At 32.4% G+C, this 17,304-nt stretch overlaps 3 protein-coding genes and 1 long non-coding RNA gene across 7 annotated transcripts; 2 read left to right on the forward strand and 2 right to left on the reverse strand.

Annotated features, from left to right (window-relative positions):
- Positions 1–564: 564 nt before the first annotated feature.
- Positions 565–4,743, reverse strand: LOC101205820 (UDP-glucose 4-epimerase GEPI48). The gene is made up of 9 exons (XM_011656384.2): positions 4,205–4,743; positions 3,900–3,949; positions 2,643–2,778; positions 2,392–2,493; positions 2,015–2,242; positions 1,844–1,922; positions 1,342–1,424; positions 958–1,049; positions 565–879 (listed from the first exon to the last, which is right to left on the reverse strand). Exons 1-9 carry the CDS (start codon positions 4,385–4,387, stop codon positions 786–788), a joined length of 1,047 nt encoding a protein of 348 aa, XP_011654686.1. The 5' UTR covers positions 4,388–4,743; the 3' UTR covers positions 565–785.
- A 2,703-nt stretch (positions 4,744–7,446) lies between these two features.
- On the reverse strand, positions 7,447–9,191 carry LOC105435435. 3 transcript variants are annotated; one of them, XR_004216425.1, is made up of 4 exons: positions 8,737–9,083; positions 8,487–8,649; positions 7,698–8,083; positions 7,447–7,592 (listed from the first exon to the last, which is right to left on the reverse strand). It is a non-coding gene; the product is annotated as an uncharacterized LOC105435435 (long non-coding RNA). The 3 variants fall into 3 exon arrangements; XR_969438.2 differs by lacking the exon at positions 7,447–7,592 and having other exon boundaries at positions 7,695–8,083; positions 8,737–9,191; XR_969436.2 differs by lacking the exon at positions 7,447–7,592 and having other exon boundaries at positions 7,695–8,083; positions 8,726–8,863.
- LOC101206053 (cytochrome b561 and DOMON domain-containing protein At3g61750) lies at positions 7,846–10,050 on the forward strand. Its single transcript, XM_004143808.3, has 4 exons — positions 7,846–8,090; positions 8,508–8,907; positions 9,185–9,474; positions 9,546–10,050. The coding sequence occupies exons 1-4, from the start codon at positions 7,875–7,877 to the stop codon at positions 9,852–9,854; spliced, it is 1,215 nt and encodes a 404-aa protein (XP_004143856.2). The 5' UTR covers positions 7,846–7,874; the 3' UTR covers positions 9,855–10,050.
- A 1,922-nt stretch (positions 10,051–11,972) lies between these two features.
- Positions 11,973–16,350, forward strand: LOC101206295 (GDSL esterase/lipase At4g10955). Of its 2 annotated transcripts, XM_031886121.1 has the most exons (4): positions 11,973–12,138; positions 12,421–12,644; positions 14,591–14,724; positions 15,204–16,350. In XM_031886121.1, exons 3-4 carry the CDS (start codon positions 14,663–14,665, stop codon positions 16,180–16,182), a joined length of 1,041 nt encoding a protein of 346 aa, XP_031741981.1. In that variant the 5' UTR covers positions 11,973–12,138; positions 12,421–12,644; positions 14,591–14,662; the 3' UTR covers positions 16,183–16,350. The 2 variants fall into 2 exon arrangements, with proteins under 2 accessions (XP_031741981.1, XP_004143857.1); XM_004143809.2 differs by lacking the exon at positions 12,421–12,644 and having other exon boundaries at positions 11,974–12,138.
- Positions 16,351–17,304: the final 954 nt, after the last annotated feature.

Genomic DNA, 17,304 nt, shown 5'->3' on the forward strand with positions numbered 1-17,304 from the left:
TATACTTTTATCCGTGATTCTTGTAGACACTAAAGGCATTTATAGAAGATTATCGATGTCCATCAATATTATTGGTAGATATTATAAGTTTGATTCTTGTAGACACTAAAGGCATTTATAGAAGATTATCGATGTCCATCAATATTATTGGTAGATATTATAAGTTTTTGGTTTGAAAGTTCATTATTTTTCATATGAATTTTTAAAACGTACATATTACGAATCTATTGCAAGCCCATTAATCGACATTAAAATTGAAATGGTAGAATTTTTACACGAATATAACAAAATACTGATCACATAGACTACCTACTACAGTTTATCTTTGTCTATCTAAAGTTTATCTTTGTCTATCTAAGAATATACTCTCTTATTTTCTTATATTTTATACTTTAATTTATTGCTATATTTAATAATAACTTCATGTCTATCTCCTGTTAAATCTAATCTATAATGCGGTATCACTTTGTTTAGCTCAATTACATGGACAATCTCGTCCTGAATTTGAAAGCCCTAATTGAGAAAATTCCCTAAAGAAAAAATGATGCCTAAAAGAGAACAAAATATTGATAATCTCGTGGAAGATAAACTTATGCATTAAATCAAAAGTTTACATGCCGACTCCGATGAAGATAAAAAAGGACAAGTGCTTAATAAAAACACTGCAATGGAAGGAAAAAAACGATCAGCTTCGGCTTATTCCACATCATGGATACGGGGGGAGATGCAAAACTCTAAAGGGGGCAACAAAATGGCCAAAACGAGGCAGAGGTAATTTGGTTTACTCAGTTTTTAGAGGCTGAAGCTTCATAACCATAAGGATTTTTGCTTGCCCAGTTCCACTGATCTCTGCACATTTCTTCAATTCCATACTTTGCCCTACACAACAACAAACAAAATATGAGTTCCTCGTTGATTTCATCCATAAATAAAAAGACACAGAGTGAACAATCTTACTTCCATTTCAGCTCCTTCTCTGCTTTATCTGTTTCGGCATATACGACTTCGGCGTCTCCCGGTCGCCTATCCGCCATCACAAGAGGAATTTTCTGCAAATGGGATCAGATGTTGTTATAATGTAATGCAACAACTCAACTCATGAGCTTAGACTTGATGAGTTAGGTTACATTTGGTTTGGTTTTTCACGCATGTATTTGGTAAAATGTCCAAATATGAAAAGCGAATATCTTCTAGAGAAGGAAAAGTCATTGCATCCTGTTCTGATGTCATGTTATATTAATCTACGACCGAATACAAAAGCGTAAGTACGAAAATGTATTTTTCGGCATCGTCTAGTTCATCTGTGGCAAAAGAGAATGCATAGAAAGGAAAATCTTTTACCTTTCCAGATGCTTTTTCAAATGCTGAAACCATCTCCAAAACTGAAGTACCCTTTCCAGTTCCCAAATTATAAACCTCGCAGCCTGTAGACAAATATTAGCAAAGTGTTATCCTTCTCCAAGTGACATGTACTATTGCTATAGGCTGCTAAGTTTCCTTGGTATACATGCTCAAAAATGGTGCAGACATTGTTTATTACGAGAATATCAATACAAATATATTGTAGAAAGACGTCAAGGGTAGGGAAAGAATCTTGGATATACATAAAATAAGGACAATATCTTCACAAGTGTGACTAAACTATTTGGATGGTGTCCAGAAGTAATTACGCTGAACTGAAGCTCGAAATAGATATACTACGGAGTAGGTTAGAAATAATGGCCATTAAGTTCCAACAAAAGATAAGTTCCAATTTACTTCGGGATATTAATAAATAATATCATGGAGGCAAAATACGATATTGTGAAATGGCCAAGCAAAGCGCCACTTGAAAATAATATACCTATGCTGGGATCATCCACTTTGCGCAATGCAGCAATATGTCCATCAGCTAAATCAACAACATGAATGTAGTCACGAACCTGCAAAAGGGGCAGAGTAAAAACTTAATGTTTTCTCATCAATAAATAATAATTCAGAAGATGAAAATTTTAGAACAGATTACTACACATACCCCTGTTCCATCCTTGGTAGAGTAGTCGGATCCAAAAACTGTCAAGGCTGGCCGTCTGCCAACAGCAACTTGTTGCACAAAGGGCATCAAGTTGTTGGGAATTCCACGGGGGTCTTCACCAATGTCTCCACTGGGATGAGCACCAACTGGATTGAAGTATCTAAGCAGTATGATTTTCCAATCCGAATCTGATCGGTAAATATCGCGGCAAATTTCTTCGATGAAAAGCTGAAAGGAAAAGGGAATATCCAGTCACTTCATTAGGATGTACTCAGGGCGAAAACATCTGAATGAGCTCAAAAAATAACTGCATCCTATCCAAGTAGGTGTTCACCACTCAAAAACTGAGCAGTTTCTAAAGAGCATATAGTATGCACCTTGGTTCGTCCATAAGGGTTTGTTGCAGACAGAGGGAACTCTTCAGTGCAAGGGACTGTCTTTGGCCAACCATAAACGGTGGCCGATGATGAAAACACAAGCTGACGAGAGACCAAGTTTTGAAATTTTTGTTAGGTATAAAAACTCGTAAATTCTCAAGAGGAAGAATCCAAATGAAGTTCTTATTATTTCTTGTCTATAATTAAGAATTATATATATATATATAGGAGTTAATCTCATGTCAGAGAACCTTTTTGCATCCATGGGAAGCCATGACTTCAAACAGAACAATTGTCCCAATTAAGTTGTTGTCGTAGTAGAGCAGTGGCTTTTGGACACTCTCGCCAACTGCTTTAAGTCCAGCAAAGTGGATGACAGCATCGAATCTACAGAAGCACTTTCAATTTCAAATAATAATAAAACTGCAAAATGCAAAAAGAATAAAAAAGGAAAAGGCAAACCTTTCTTTTTTTCTTTCTTACTTTGGAAAGAACGCATTTGATTCTTATGAAATAAATTATAAACTTGAAAGGACCATCAACAATGTTCTTCATCGAGACCTTTTTTTCCACTTTTCTAAATTTAACACCATGTTTGGTGTAGTGATTTAAAGCTCGATTTTTTGGTCGAGTGTATATGCTACAGCCGGTTAATAACTATATACTTCCAGAAATGTACCAATAAGATTTCTTTTTGTCAATACCAATCACTTAAAACAGAATAAAAAGGTTGATTTAAATTATAGTATTTTCAAATACAGAAATATAGTAAAAAAACTTAAAATAATCTTAGAAAACGGGATGAATTTTGTTATATTTTGTAAATAGTTTCAATATTGTGCTATTTTTAAAAATTTTCTTTACAAAATATATCAAGATTTTAGATCTATTATAGACAATGATAGATAAGTCTATCACTGATATAATCTAAGAATTTATATTTTTAAATGATTTTATCATTTACCACAATTCCTTCCTCCAATCCTATCCCTAGAAATCAAGAACTCATATTATACAAAATAATTATAAAAAAAATAAATAAGACAGAAAAAAGGTCTAATAATAAAATGATATAAAACATTCAACATTTAAGATACGACCTAAATAATTTAGGACCAACTCACTAAAGTCAAATTTTCTTAAATAAAAATAATTAAATCCATTTTTTAAAAAATAAAAAACCAATGTGTGAAGATTTATGTCTGAAATTTTTAGTAAACATTTTCAAATACTATAAATTAATATTTTAATATATATATATATATATATGAAAGAGGGGAATGGATTCCCTCCGTCCATGACCAAGGCATCTCTAGATTTACGCAAAAAAGTGTTTTTAATCGAGAGAAACGGACCCCTTCCCTTAAAGTTAGGGGATCCTTTCGGATCAAGCAGCAGCAGAAAGGCCAAAAGACATGTGTACAAAGATGCTTTCTGTACCCAATCGCAAAAATGCAAAATCCTAAAAAACAATGTATGAATGTTGAGAAAAGTAAATAGATCCTTACTTCGTCGAAGCAAAAACCTTCTCAAGAGCCGGTTTATCCCTCAAATCAAGCTGCAACAATAACAAAAGGCACAATCAAAATCATCAATCATCAATCGCATTGTAATCTCAGATCGAGAACTTTCCAGGAAGATCGAAAAACAGACTCCGTATCCAATCCATACGTAAACAAAGAAATCGCAAGATCGCGTAGATAAGAACCAAAAAATCCATCAAAATAACACGATCCAGAGTTTAACACACCACATCGAACAAATTAATCTAAAAGGAATTGCTAAAATAGGGCAAAACAAAAGGGGCAGAAACCTTGTGAAATGTGAGATTCTTCCCTAAATCTCCAGCGAGATCTCTGACTCTGCGAATAGCGATCTCAGAGGAGTTATCCAAGTTATCGACGATAACGGCGTTGTAACCACCGAGAAGAAGTTGAAGAACGGTGTGGCTGCCGATGTATCCAGCTCCACCAGTGACCAGAATGCTCTTTGCCATGAGTGATGATGCTCGGAGGGAGAAACGAGAACTGAAGGATTGAATTTTTGGGGAAGAGCTTGGGATGGAGATCAAGGGAAATGAAATTGAATTTATAATGCTTGATGAGAAATTGATTGAAGAGAAGTTACCGTTACTTGAACAAAGAGAACGACGATCTTGCAACTCTAACTACGACGGTAAGATCAATTCTTTTTTGTTGGCGATTTTATAAATGGAGAAAATGAAACAGAAAAGTGTTTAAAATTAGGAAGAGAGAGAGGTTAGATCGGTGAAGATCAGTGGACGTAAGTTTTCGAATACAAATTTAATTTTGCTTTCACAACTTTATGTGAGTTTTTTAAACCTAAAATATGTTTTTAATGTACATCCAACAATAACCTTTAGCTTATGTCAACCTATATTGTGTTCCTTCTTCTTTCTTATTTGTGGCTATTGTCCCAACGTTCATCACTTGCAATAAGATGGTCGCTCACACTCACACTTTAGAATTTCCTTTGCTTCTATATTTAGGAAAGGAAAAAAAGTAACTATAGTACCACCTAAAGTGTTTCGTATCACGTAACTAAAATGTTATTTTTCACTGTTTGTAAAATCTTTGTGATTTAATATTAGCAATCACACAAAATAATTTAGAAGCATGTAACCCCATATTTTTATAACATAATTAAAATTATTGAAATAAAGTGAATATTAACACTTTATTAACATCATAAATATAATAGGTCTTCCATTATTAATATAAATAACCTGAGATTTGAATAAGATTTGGAAGGTTAAAAGCTTGAATATCTTTTAATAACAATATGGTAACTTTATTTATATCATAGAATATTATACTCAAAATGAATCTTAAATTATAAATTTAATTCTAATTTAGGTAAGATGTCCTAATTTAAAATTTAAACTAATGATAATATTAATTTAAATATTAAATTTTAGGATTATATCAATTCAAACTTTCAAATAATAATTTTATCACTTTACACTTTAAACTTTGCATGTCAATTAAATACCTGATCTTAGTTTATATTAAGTTTTTATAATATTTTTATTATCTATTAGTGTTTTTAGTTTTTATTATAAAATTTCAAATTATACATGTATATTATACGTTTTTTTTAAAATACAAAAATTAAAATCAAATAATTAAGACATACTAAATTTATGATTTACAAGTGTTTAAGTAAATGGTATTTCAATATTTTGACATGTCTTCTTAATGGTACATAAACTAATAATTTATTAAGAATATAAGACTAAAATCTTTAATTACATAAACTAAAATTAAATAAGTTGCACAAATTAAAGTTATAACAAATTTCAAGGTATACAAATCAATTTTTACTTTTTTTTTTTTCTTTTTAAATTTTATTCATTTATAAGGTAAGGTTCTCAATATGATTGATTATCTTTAGCAAGAGGGCAGTGTTTTTCCTTTTTATCGTATTCCTAAATCAATTCACTACATATATGATATTAATTATAAGCAAAATTCACTTGAAAAATGGGAAAATTTGTGAAAATTGAACCATGAACAACTTTGAAGGGAAATTAAACCTTTTGGAATGGGTTTTAATTATGAGAAATTTCCAAATGGTCAAAAAGTTCATATTTGAAAGAAACATTTTGATTTTATGCCTTTGAGTAAATCATAGACAAAAGAAACATGATATGGGGTAGGTCCCCCCATGTGGAGGTGGTTCTCAATACACATTTCTTCTTTCTAATATATTTTTCACATAACCAATTCTTTTTCATCTAATCGTTCTTAGGACCTCTTATGGAGTTCTCTATGCTAAATATATTCACTTTATTGCCCACATTTACATATTGTTGGACTTAGTTACCCCTCTAGAAGTTGTAATAAAGTTGTCCATAACTTTGTCCATCGTGCCCTTTTGATTTTATATTATTGTACTCAGATCAATAATTTTCCTTCCTGATTCATTATTTTATTAGCATTATCAAGTTTGAGATGGGTGATCGTATGTCTTATCGATTGTGTTTTATGGATGTGGTTTTTATTTAAAATAAATAAAATTTATGAGACAAAACACTTTCGAAGGACATTATTTGAAACAAACGTAACATTAAGGATAAAAATGAAACTTTAAAGATGTAGAAGCATACATAAACTCTAAAGTTACGAGCTATTATATATATATATATATATATATATATATATATATATTAAATTATATAAAAAAATAGCTCTCAACTTTGATACGTGTGTAAAATTTACTTATAAACTTTTAAAAGTGCCTTTAACTTTAAAATATTGTTAAAAATGTCAAAATAGTTAAAAAACAGTTAAAATTTTGTTAAAAAAATAAATATACCCTTAAAATAATATTTCAATTAATCTAATTCTTACACTAAATTTCTTAACTCTCCAAATAAAATTATCCATTGATAGGCAAATACGTCCATTAGAAAAATCTACCGATCACAAAAGATAAATATGAAAATGACTAATACATTAAACATGTTTACTTATTTGAAAATAATAAAATATTTATTTACTAATTTAAAATTATTTTTTGAATTTGTTGTTTCTATAGTTTTCCAAAAAAAAAAAAAAAATAATCCAAATAAAAAATGATGTAAAACTAAGACATCTATATATATTATGATTGATGAAGATATTTTAAGCCTAGGTTAAAATATAAAATTTCACCAAATCTCACCAAACTTTTAAATAAAACAATAACTATTCAAATAAAAAAATTGCACACCGTGAGATCTATCATAATATTTTTTTACTTAACAATTAATATTGTATATTAATTACCACAATAACTATTGAGATTGATTGTATTAGTGATATAACTGTGTGTTAATAATCAAATAACTTTAAAATTTTGGTTTTATCTTAAAATTTTGATTTTGATTTTATTTGAGAAAAAAATGGGAGGAAATTTTGAATCAACGAGAATATTTTTAATTTTTCAAGCTCATTAACATTTTTTAAACTTTTCAGTAGCTCAAGTTTTAAAATAAAACTTTAACTATTTCAATAAAAAAAGCTAAACAAAGGATAATTACGAACAAGTTTCAAAATTGTAAAGATGTTTTTTAAACTTTGGAATGTTTAATTATAGAAACATTAAAGTTGAGATATGAGCAACATTTTTTCTTCAGTATTATCTGGAAACTAATTAAAAATTACTTTCTCTTACCATTTGGTAAAATCATTTTTAACCTAATACAACAAAAAAAAAATACTAATCAAAACGTAAACTACAAAATCTAAACAAAAAGAAAGGGGGGTGGAAATAATAAGATTAGTTGTAGTAGATCCACAAACCAAAATCCTTGGGTTGATGAGTACAATGGTCAAGCGTGATCCAATGCCCTTTTTCCTTCTCCACCTTCCACTTGTTTGATCAAAAAATGTGTACTTCCATTAATGGCTATCTCAAGCAAGCTTTCTGCGTAAAGAGAGAGAGGATTAGAGAGACAAAGAAAGTGAAATGCTAAGAAAATGGCACTTTCGTATTCTTCAAACAAACTTCTCCTTTCACTCTTCTGCTTCATATCCACGGTCGGATTCAATCTCAAAGCTGTCATCGCCAATTCGAACACGGCCAATCCTTCCGCAACCTGCAATTCGAAACGCAGAGCCATTCTTCCTCCACCATATTCTGATCTCTCCAGCCTCTCTTGCTCCCTCATTTGGAATCAGAAATTTTCCTTCAGTGTAACATTCTCAATCCATCATTTACTTTCATCATCATTGTTTGTTACCCAATTGAAACTTTAATTCAATCCATCAATCTAACTTCACTATCACATCTCTTTCTAATGGGTTTACAGAAAAACACTTGATCAAGTTAGGAGTAAGAAAAGGATTAGAAATTTAGACCTAACGCAACTTGGTTTTTGAAAACAGTGTTTGCTTTCTTTGATGATAATAATAAGAAGCAAAGAAATCACCAGGAAAATCAAGTGATTATTAATCAGAGCTTTAACTAAACCAGAGGAAGAAATCCAAATCCAAATCCAAGTCTGACCCAGTAGTTATTGATATTAGATTAAACACTAAATATGGATTCCATTGCAAGATTAATATATAAAAATAATGTGGGATTCTCACCATTTTGATGGTTGAATGCAGTTTTACCAGGACGGTCAGAACGTGACGACGATCGTTTTATCAGGGAAGCATAATCACAGATGGATTGGAGTTGGATTCTCCCGAAATGGGAGTATGGTGGGATCGAGCGCTGTGGTGGCGTGGGTGGAACCAAATGGCGTCTCTGGAATAAGGCAATACTATTTAGAAGACAAAATCATGTCTAAAGTCATACCTAACAAAGGCAATTTGAAATTCACCACTGCAAGACCTGTAGTCGTTGTTCATGGAGATCTTCTCTACATGGCTTTCCAGCTCCAATTCACCGCTTCCCTGGCTTTCCAACCCATTTTATTGGCAACCGGCTCTGGAAATCCCTACCAAAATGGCTCCCTCCCGAAACATACCAACAGCACTACCACCTTCATCGAGTTCTCCACAGGTTTTTCTTCTTTCCGCAGAGTAATTCTCGAAAGATTAGGGTAGAAATTTGATTGTATTGACGACTGGGCATGTCTAATTTCCCACGGGGACGGGCCAGCGGAGATTCCCGTGGGGGAATGAAAATTTCCCTTGAGCTAAACGGGGACAGCCTCTGACCCGTTACCTGTTTGCCCGGATCGAGTTTATTTATTTAGGATCAAGAAATGGCATTCTTAGCCCCCTTGCCTCATCCCTAGTATTGACATTATCTAACCCTAAGTGATTTGTCTATGTAGCTCATCATCTAACAGCCCAACCAATGAGCCCGGACGATCTAAGAAAATACCATGGAGTGACGGCGATAATCGGATGGGGCGTTGTGACGCCGGCCGGATTGTTAGTCGCTAGATACTTTCGACACTTGGAACCGTCGTGGTATTACATTCATTCTTCGGTACAGTTCGTCGGATTCTTCGTCGGAATCATCTCTATCTCTTTGGGACGCAATTTGTACCAGAAAGTCGGCGCCATCTTCATAGCACACAAGTTCTTGGGATACACTGTGTTTTTCCTTGCAGGTCTCGAGGTTAGTAAGATGATGATTCTCATTTTGCCCTAACTGATACCAAATCTGAAACTCCATCTTCTTGACTACAGGTATGTCAGTTCGTTGGAAGGCCATCAAGTGACTCTAAACGCCGGCAGTATTGGAACTTTGCTCACTACTGGGTGGGGAGAATTGCAATGGTATTGGGAGTCTTGAACATTTTCTTCGGATTCTATGGAGTCGTCGCCCATGATCGGGCCATGAGGATAGGATTTGGAATATCGTTTGTAACTCTGTTGACGGCAACGATCTTGCTCGAAGCTCGAAGGCGGAGAGAAGACTCGATACCAGAAGCCATGATTGATCAACCGCCGGTGTTTCAAGTGATCGATAAAACGTCGACGACTGGACATAGATAGAGCTCTTTTATACGATGCTTATGGCGTTTCTTGAAGGTGAATAACAAAGATGGATTTTGGATAATATATACTTTGTAGTTCGTGTATATATAAAATGTGAAGCTCGACTTTGGTTGTAAAATATGTGTGAATTCAACATAGCTCAGCCAACAATTTTAGAGAGTTTAATTTACAAATTTTGTAATGTTTCTATTCATCCGACTAATCCAATAATCTATACAAAATAGATACGAATACGATAAAAAAACGAAAATACAAATATGGATGGTAAGATGTAATTCACGAGAGCGTAAAATATCAAAATAAACAACATAAACGTTTAATTTAATCCTTAATGATGGAATGATTAGATTATTAACTCGGGTATAGAATACACAAACTAAGACGGAAGAAATATGATTTTAAAGTAATGGTAATATTCTCATGAACTTGCCTATGACCAACCAGTTATAATAATCAATCAGAAGTAATAATTAATAACTAACTTACCCGTAAAATGATTGGTTTAAGTTTTCTTACTTTTATTTGAGGTCTCTTTCATTAACCATGTTTAGTACATTTGAGGTTAATGTCTATTTAGTGAATGAAGGTTTTAAAACGAACACTTTATTTTCTTACGATTGAAAAATAACTTAGACCATTAACATATAGAAAAATGAGGTGATCATCGGGGTACGTGCCTAATCACATTCTCAATTTCTGTATTTTAATATTAATTTTGAATGTTAGATTATAATATATATTAAATTTAGCTTCATTTGGACTAAATTTCGCTTCTCCCGCACAATTTTTTGGTTATGAGTTCAAATATTGTCTACTTCAATTATTTTTACGAAATATTTTTTATTCAAAATATCAATAATTTTCTTTAATCAAATATTAATTTTCTTTCTAAATCATCACAAAATATATTTTATTTCAAACATCTATAATTTTATTTCCTCAAATATCAATCAGTTTCAAAATATAATTTATTCAAAACATTAATAATTTTCTTTCCCCTTCTTCATAAATTCCCAAATATCAATAATTTTCTTTTCCCAAATATCAAATTTATTCGTAAATTTTAAAAGGAAGATAAGTTTTTTAAAAAGAAAAAAAAAACATCTAAGAGTAACTTATTTTCTAGTCTAGCTTATTATCTAACAATTTTTTTTTAAAAAAATACAAACAAAGTGGGTGATCCAAACTTCCACTCTATCGATAATATTCAATGAAAATGTATTATTTTTATATGTAAATTCTAAATTCATATATTTACATTACAAAAACCACGTGAAAAGTACATATATTTTTTATTGCTACAAATAGTAAATGTTATTGGAGCATCATTGAAACATCAAAATATATTTTTTAACAATTTGTTAGTGTGTTTATTATATTGTGTCTGATGTCCCTTATATAAAATTTATGGATCTCCCACAAGTGGTCATTAAACATAGTTAGTTCGACAAAATAATATATTACAATATTATTTTCTTATGATTTGACATTCATTCCCTCTCTCTTCCGTACTTACTCTTCCCTCCTATATTTTTATCAAGAAGATCAATCTTCAACCTTCATTTATTTTGTCTAATTTTCTTTATTTGCTCCCAAATCAATATCAACTTCCACAGTTGTTTATCTTCTTCTTTACCATAAAAAATTTAATTTTCTTTGATCCTGTCTCAAGCTCCACTTGTATGATTTTCAATTTTTCTCACAATAAATTTGCTGATTCAAAAGTAATATTACTCACGCACTATAAATAAAAAGAAATTTGGTTGAAGAGACTAATTCATTTGGTTGAAGAGACTAATTCTTATAATTATAGTTTAAGTTAATAATCTTACTAATTAAAGGGATACTTGCAAAACTGATAAAAACAAAATATTTTTTAATAATGCAATGACGACAGATATACTGCTTATAAACTTGATAATAATGAATTTTTTTTCTAACATGGATACACTTGTCTAATATAAAAATTAAACATCGTTCAACAAATTAAAATTTAAATTCTCCAAAATTCATGTGAAAACTTTTTTAATAAATAAAGAGAGAAAAAAATAATAAGATTTAACGTAGACTCTAATAAGGGCTAAATTTGTAATTTAAGTTGAAGAAGAAAAAAGAGAAAAAAGAGAAAAAAAAGCAAAACAAAACAAGAAGAAACGCCCAAATTAATCGGTTCATGTCTCTCCCAGGTGAAACGTCGGTTGAAAATTGAAATCACTGGCTTCCGATTCCGACGAACGTCTTCTCCAATCGTCGGTTCGGCCGATGCATTCCTGTCCAAAAGGTAATTCCATGGTTCTATTGCTTTCTCTCCATCGGATTTCTCTCTTTTGCAGAGTCATTTCGTGGCAGGCGAGTTTATCTTGTTATTTAATTATTTTGCTTCGATCTGCAATGCCGTTTGATTGTAATTTCTATTTTGATTTAGATCCGCAGTAGTTTCACAAAATGCTAGTTGTTTTTCTTGTGATTCTTTGCCTGTTTGAAAATTTAAGTATTTGATTGATCTTCAGCTTTTTCCTGGACTTCCTTCTTACATTAACTTCGATAGATTCTCTTTTTCTAGGCGTTCTGTAATGGGTGTTCTAGAGTCTGAAGCGTGAAGTCCCCTCGAAATGAATTCGGAAAAACTAGCAGTTCTTTTAGATCTGATAAACAGCTACATTGTTGTTGAATGGGGATTCTTGATTCAACGGCGAACTAGTTTTGGTTAATGTGTTGATTTGCTGATATTGTATAGTAGGTTAAATCATCAAGGTAGCTTGTGGGCAGCGCCTTTATCATTTTTAGGTAAATTCCTATTTTCAAAAATTGATAGAATTTGATGGCAAAGCTGGATGTTCCCGGCCGAAATTTTTTCTCTCAATACCGTGCTGAAAGTCAAACAGCACGGTATTGTTTTTACATCACAAATTTGGTGCCTAATAATTTTGCAAGTAGCCTAGGCATATGTCTTCGTCTTATAAAGAAAACATATGTTTCTGTCTTTACTCTTACATATATATTTTCTTAAAATTTCAGCCCGGAATGATTTTCTTTTTCCTTTTTAAAAAGTTTTTTTTTTTAAAAAAATTCCGTTATTTTTCTAAATTATAGAAAATATGCATAAACTTGTACTTAATTTTAGAACGTTCAAATATTGTAAGATTACCAACTTTTCAAAAGAGTTAAAAAACTGTCTACTTTTTAGTGTGGAATAATTTGGTTGTCTGACTCAAAATTTTGGGCCCAAATGGAATATGACATGGTTGGTATAACATTTTGGAGGAATTGTTAGAAATAATTTCAAAATGTTTTTTTAATTAATTTAATAATTAATTCATACGTGCATACAAAATTTAATTAACAATTACATTTGGGCTATTGAATGAGCATATTTTGGAACCATATAATCAACTTATAAATATAGGGTTATGATCTTCAAAACCCTATGCCTTTTTAGCCCGCAATTTCCCCTCTAAGTGAGGGTCTTCAACCTTCCCTGTTATGTTTCCTTTATCACTCCTTCTCCTACTTTGTTCTCTATGCCTTCTCTATTTTTCTCCACTTTCATAAACAAGAGGTCAAGCGAGAGCGAGAGCCCAAACAAGACTGAAAATGAGATTGAGAGTAGATTTGCGATTTTGAGTGATATTGCAGACATATATTTGTTCTTTCTTTAACCCATGATCTAACATTTCTCTATTTCCTCTCTTCTAATATACCATACCATCTTATATTCTCCTATCTCAAAAACTATTTCCTTCGAGCAATCATGGTCCACAGGTTATAGCATGAAGAAATAAGAATAACGAGTTCACCAAGGGTCCTTTAGGATTTGAGTGTTTTAGCAATGTTGTACTTTAATAGTGGAGTGAGAGTTAATATGGTTGAGTTTTAATACACGTGAAACTAGACATATTGAGAATCTGAGTGATGCCTAATACGTCTTAGTGGAAGGAAAAGAAAAAAAAAAGAGCATTACTGAATTTGTAGAGATGAAGATTTTTGTTAATCCTTTCTGCAGTTCAAATTAGTCTATTATTTGGTGTGGTTAGCACCAAAGGCTCCCAATGATCACATATGGTATTCATTTGTCTGTCCTTTTTTGTATTTGGCAATTCATTGTTTTGCTGAGTACCGAGAATATATTTTATGCTGTTTTGTAGAATTTGATACTTGAAATTTTGGAATATAAACGGTTATGGAGAAAATTGGTTTTAGGGGAATGAGCTATATGAATTGTTTCAAATTGGTTTGTTTTCAACCCAAAGGATTGACTATTTAGGTGTTGAAATTTCTTATATCTATGTTTGAACTAGGCTAAAAAATTGAGAGAACTCCTGTTTATTTGGTAGTCTTAGAGATTGAGGAATGGAGGAAGAAAAACTTTATGATGGTATTGAGGAAGCTAGGTAAATATGAGCAGAAATGTAGGAGTGTAAGGTCATAGATTGAAGTAGAGAAGAGAGAAGAAACGGAAGAGGGTGATGGCCATGGGGGTCTAAATTGCAATAACCGTTTGTCCATATAGGAAATAGTTACTGTAAGGGCACTATTCAAAGTTCTGGATGAACTAAAACGTTCAGGAGTATGTTTGGACTAGGCTAAAAAATGAAAGAACTCTTCTGTAAATAGTATGCATTTTTATCATTGGGAGCATTTGGTGCTAACCACAAGAAATAGTAGTCTATTATTTTTATCAATGAACTTCTAATTCTTGCTCTTTATTTTTTATGCATGTTGCTATAATACAGCCACTTTCTGAACTTTTCCTTGGCGTAGAGCCGCTGGGTTCCAAAGAGGAAAGGAGAGGAATATTAAACGTAATGGCCTCTGAAAGGGAAGTTTTTGAACTTTCAGGGCCATTACACTTGGCTTCTGTTGATTGGTAAGAGTAAACTCCTCTCTCTCTCTGTCTTGAAAATATAAATTTTTAGAGGTTGAGTGCAGATTTCAGGAAGTCCTTTGCGTAGGTTTAACTATTTCATTTTTAGTTTTTTAAAATTTAAGCCTATAAACACATCCTCCACCTCTAATTTTTTTTGTTTTTTAATATTGGGTTTAGGGTAAAAAAAAGATTAGTTTTAAGAACTTATTTTTATTTTTGAAATTTGACTTGGTGATAACAATGGTAAAAAGTAGATATTGGTGAAAGAAATTTAGAGGCGGAGGAGTTGTTTATAAGTTTAATTTTCAAAAATTGAGAAAAGAAAAACCAAATGGTTATCAAATGAGGTCTTTTCTATTTCTAGCTTTGTAATTTCTACATGAACCAAGTTCTTGTGATGGCTTTTCAATATATTTTTAATTTGTTAACAGAGATTTTAAATTAGTATGGTTGAGTAGGGGATAACATTATGACTGCAGGGAGAATGCCAATGACAGAAGGTCAGTTGCCGCTTGTTTGGTTCAAGGCGTTTACATTTCAGAACGAGACCGTCAGGAGAAGCGTCAAGGCTCCAAGGCCTTTGCTCCACGCTGGTGGGAATTCTGTCACTTTCAGTTGCTTCGTCAGCTCGTGGATGATGTTGACTCTTCCATTTTTGGTGCTGTTTATGAATTCAAACCTTTGCTGCTCCAAGGTCACCACAAGGTTGATGGGAGTCCACGTTTTGTGATTGCTTTCCGAGGCACCTTAACCAAACCAGATTCTGTCTCTCGTGACATAGAATTAGATCTTCACCTCATTCAAAATGGTCTGCATCGGACATCACGTTTCGAGATTGCAATGCAAGTGGTTCGGAACATGGTTGCTACTGTTGGTGACTCGAATGTCTGGTTAGCTGGCCATTCCCTTGGATCCGCCATGGCAATGCTTGCTGGAAGAACCATGGCAAGAACAGGCATTTTCCTCAAATCATACCTCTTCAATCCTCCATTCTTGGCCGCACCAATAGAGAGAATCAAGGACAAGAAACTAAAACGTGGATTACGGATTGCTGGGAGTGTTATCACTGCAGGACTCGCTCTTGCTTTGAAGGCTAGAAGTAACAGTAACCAAATCAATGGAACTGAGGACCCGTTTTTTGCTATAGCAGCATGGGTTCCTTCTTTGTTTGTTAATCCATCAGACCACGTAGGATCAGAATACATTGGATATTTTGAACACAGGAAGAACATGGAAGATATCGGTGCGGGAAGTATCGAGAGATTAGCAACACAAAATTCGATTGGAGGTCTTTTGTTGAATGCACTTGGGAGGGAATCTGAGCCAGTTCATCTCATTCCATCAGCAGAGTTGGTTATAAATTTATCACCTGCACAATATTTTAAACAAGCTCATGGCATTCACCAATGGTGGCAACCACATTTACAAGTTCGTTCAAAGATTTACGAGTACTCTTGATTAGAAAAAGAAAAAGAAAAAAATATCTGCTTTTGAACTTGTGAGATGTGTAATTTATTAATAATGTTGTATGGTTGGTGGATTGGCATTTGAGAATTACCTCTTCTTTGTTAATAGTTTGACGAGAGAAGGCCTGTTTATTGATGATCACTCTTTAGTTGTACCAAATAAGGGTTTGGACTGCCCAAACGCCAAACCATGCCCCCAAACACCTAGATTTGGTATTGCTAATTTGCAGATGAAGAAAACCGTAAACAATCATAAATCAACGCATAAATTTACTTGATTCACTATCTATGTTTGCTAGATTCATGGGGTAAAGTACAATTCTAATTCTAGTAGAGATAGTTGTTTGTAATATATAATAAAGGCACCTAATAGGATTAAGACAAATGCACTTGTAGAGTTGGTCAAGTTTATATAGCAAACTTCAAGACATTTTGACAATCAGAAGAAATAAATTCTCATATTTGATTTTTCATTCTTAACAAATTCTCTATTTATTTTTAAAAGTTTTAAATACACTTGTATAAATTGATACAATTGTTCTTGTTTGAGGCTTAAACAAACTTTTCCAAAAATAATAATTAAAGAGGAAGAGATGGGGACACACATCTCTGTCCCATTTAGCCATCCCTATGCTTCTTCCCCAACCTCGCTGTACGAAGAGACTTTTCATCCTAATCAATACAGGGACTCACAATTTAAATAGACATCTTTAGTCAAAACTAAATTTCCCTTTAGAAGATTGAAATTAGTAAGATATGGACTTTGAAATTACTTATTTGAAGGCACTTAGCTTAGGAAAATTTCATCTCCCTATTTTTTCTACATATAACCATTCATCTTAGAAGTACTTTCAAAATTTACAAATACAACAAAATTTAAATTTAGTTTTCAGATTATGGTATCATATTGTTAATAGAAGTCTTCTAGCAGTAAAATTTATCGCCAATAGTCTTATATGTATTTACCATTATAATTAGGGATGAACACTCTCGATAGGAGTATTTAGTAAATGTTCAAACCCACTTCGACCATGAATGAGTGCAAAACAACAATTAATACGTTGTTTAAGCCTTTGCAAATCTATAAAAATATGGTAGATTTGAAATTTTCTCA

The sequence above is a fragment of the Cucumis sativus genome, chromosome 5 (genome assembly GCF_000004075.3).
Source record: "Cucumis sativus cultivar 9930 chromosome 5, Cucumber_9930_V3, whole genome shotgun sequence".
Taxonomy (NCBI): domain Eukaryota; kingdom Viridiplantae; phylum Streptophyta; class Magnoliopsida; order Cucurbitales; family Cucurbitaceae; genus Cucumis; species Cucumis sativus.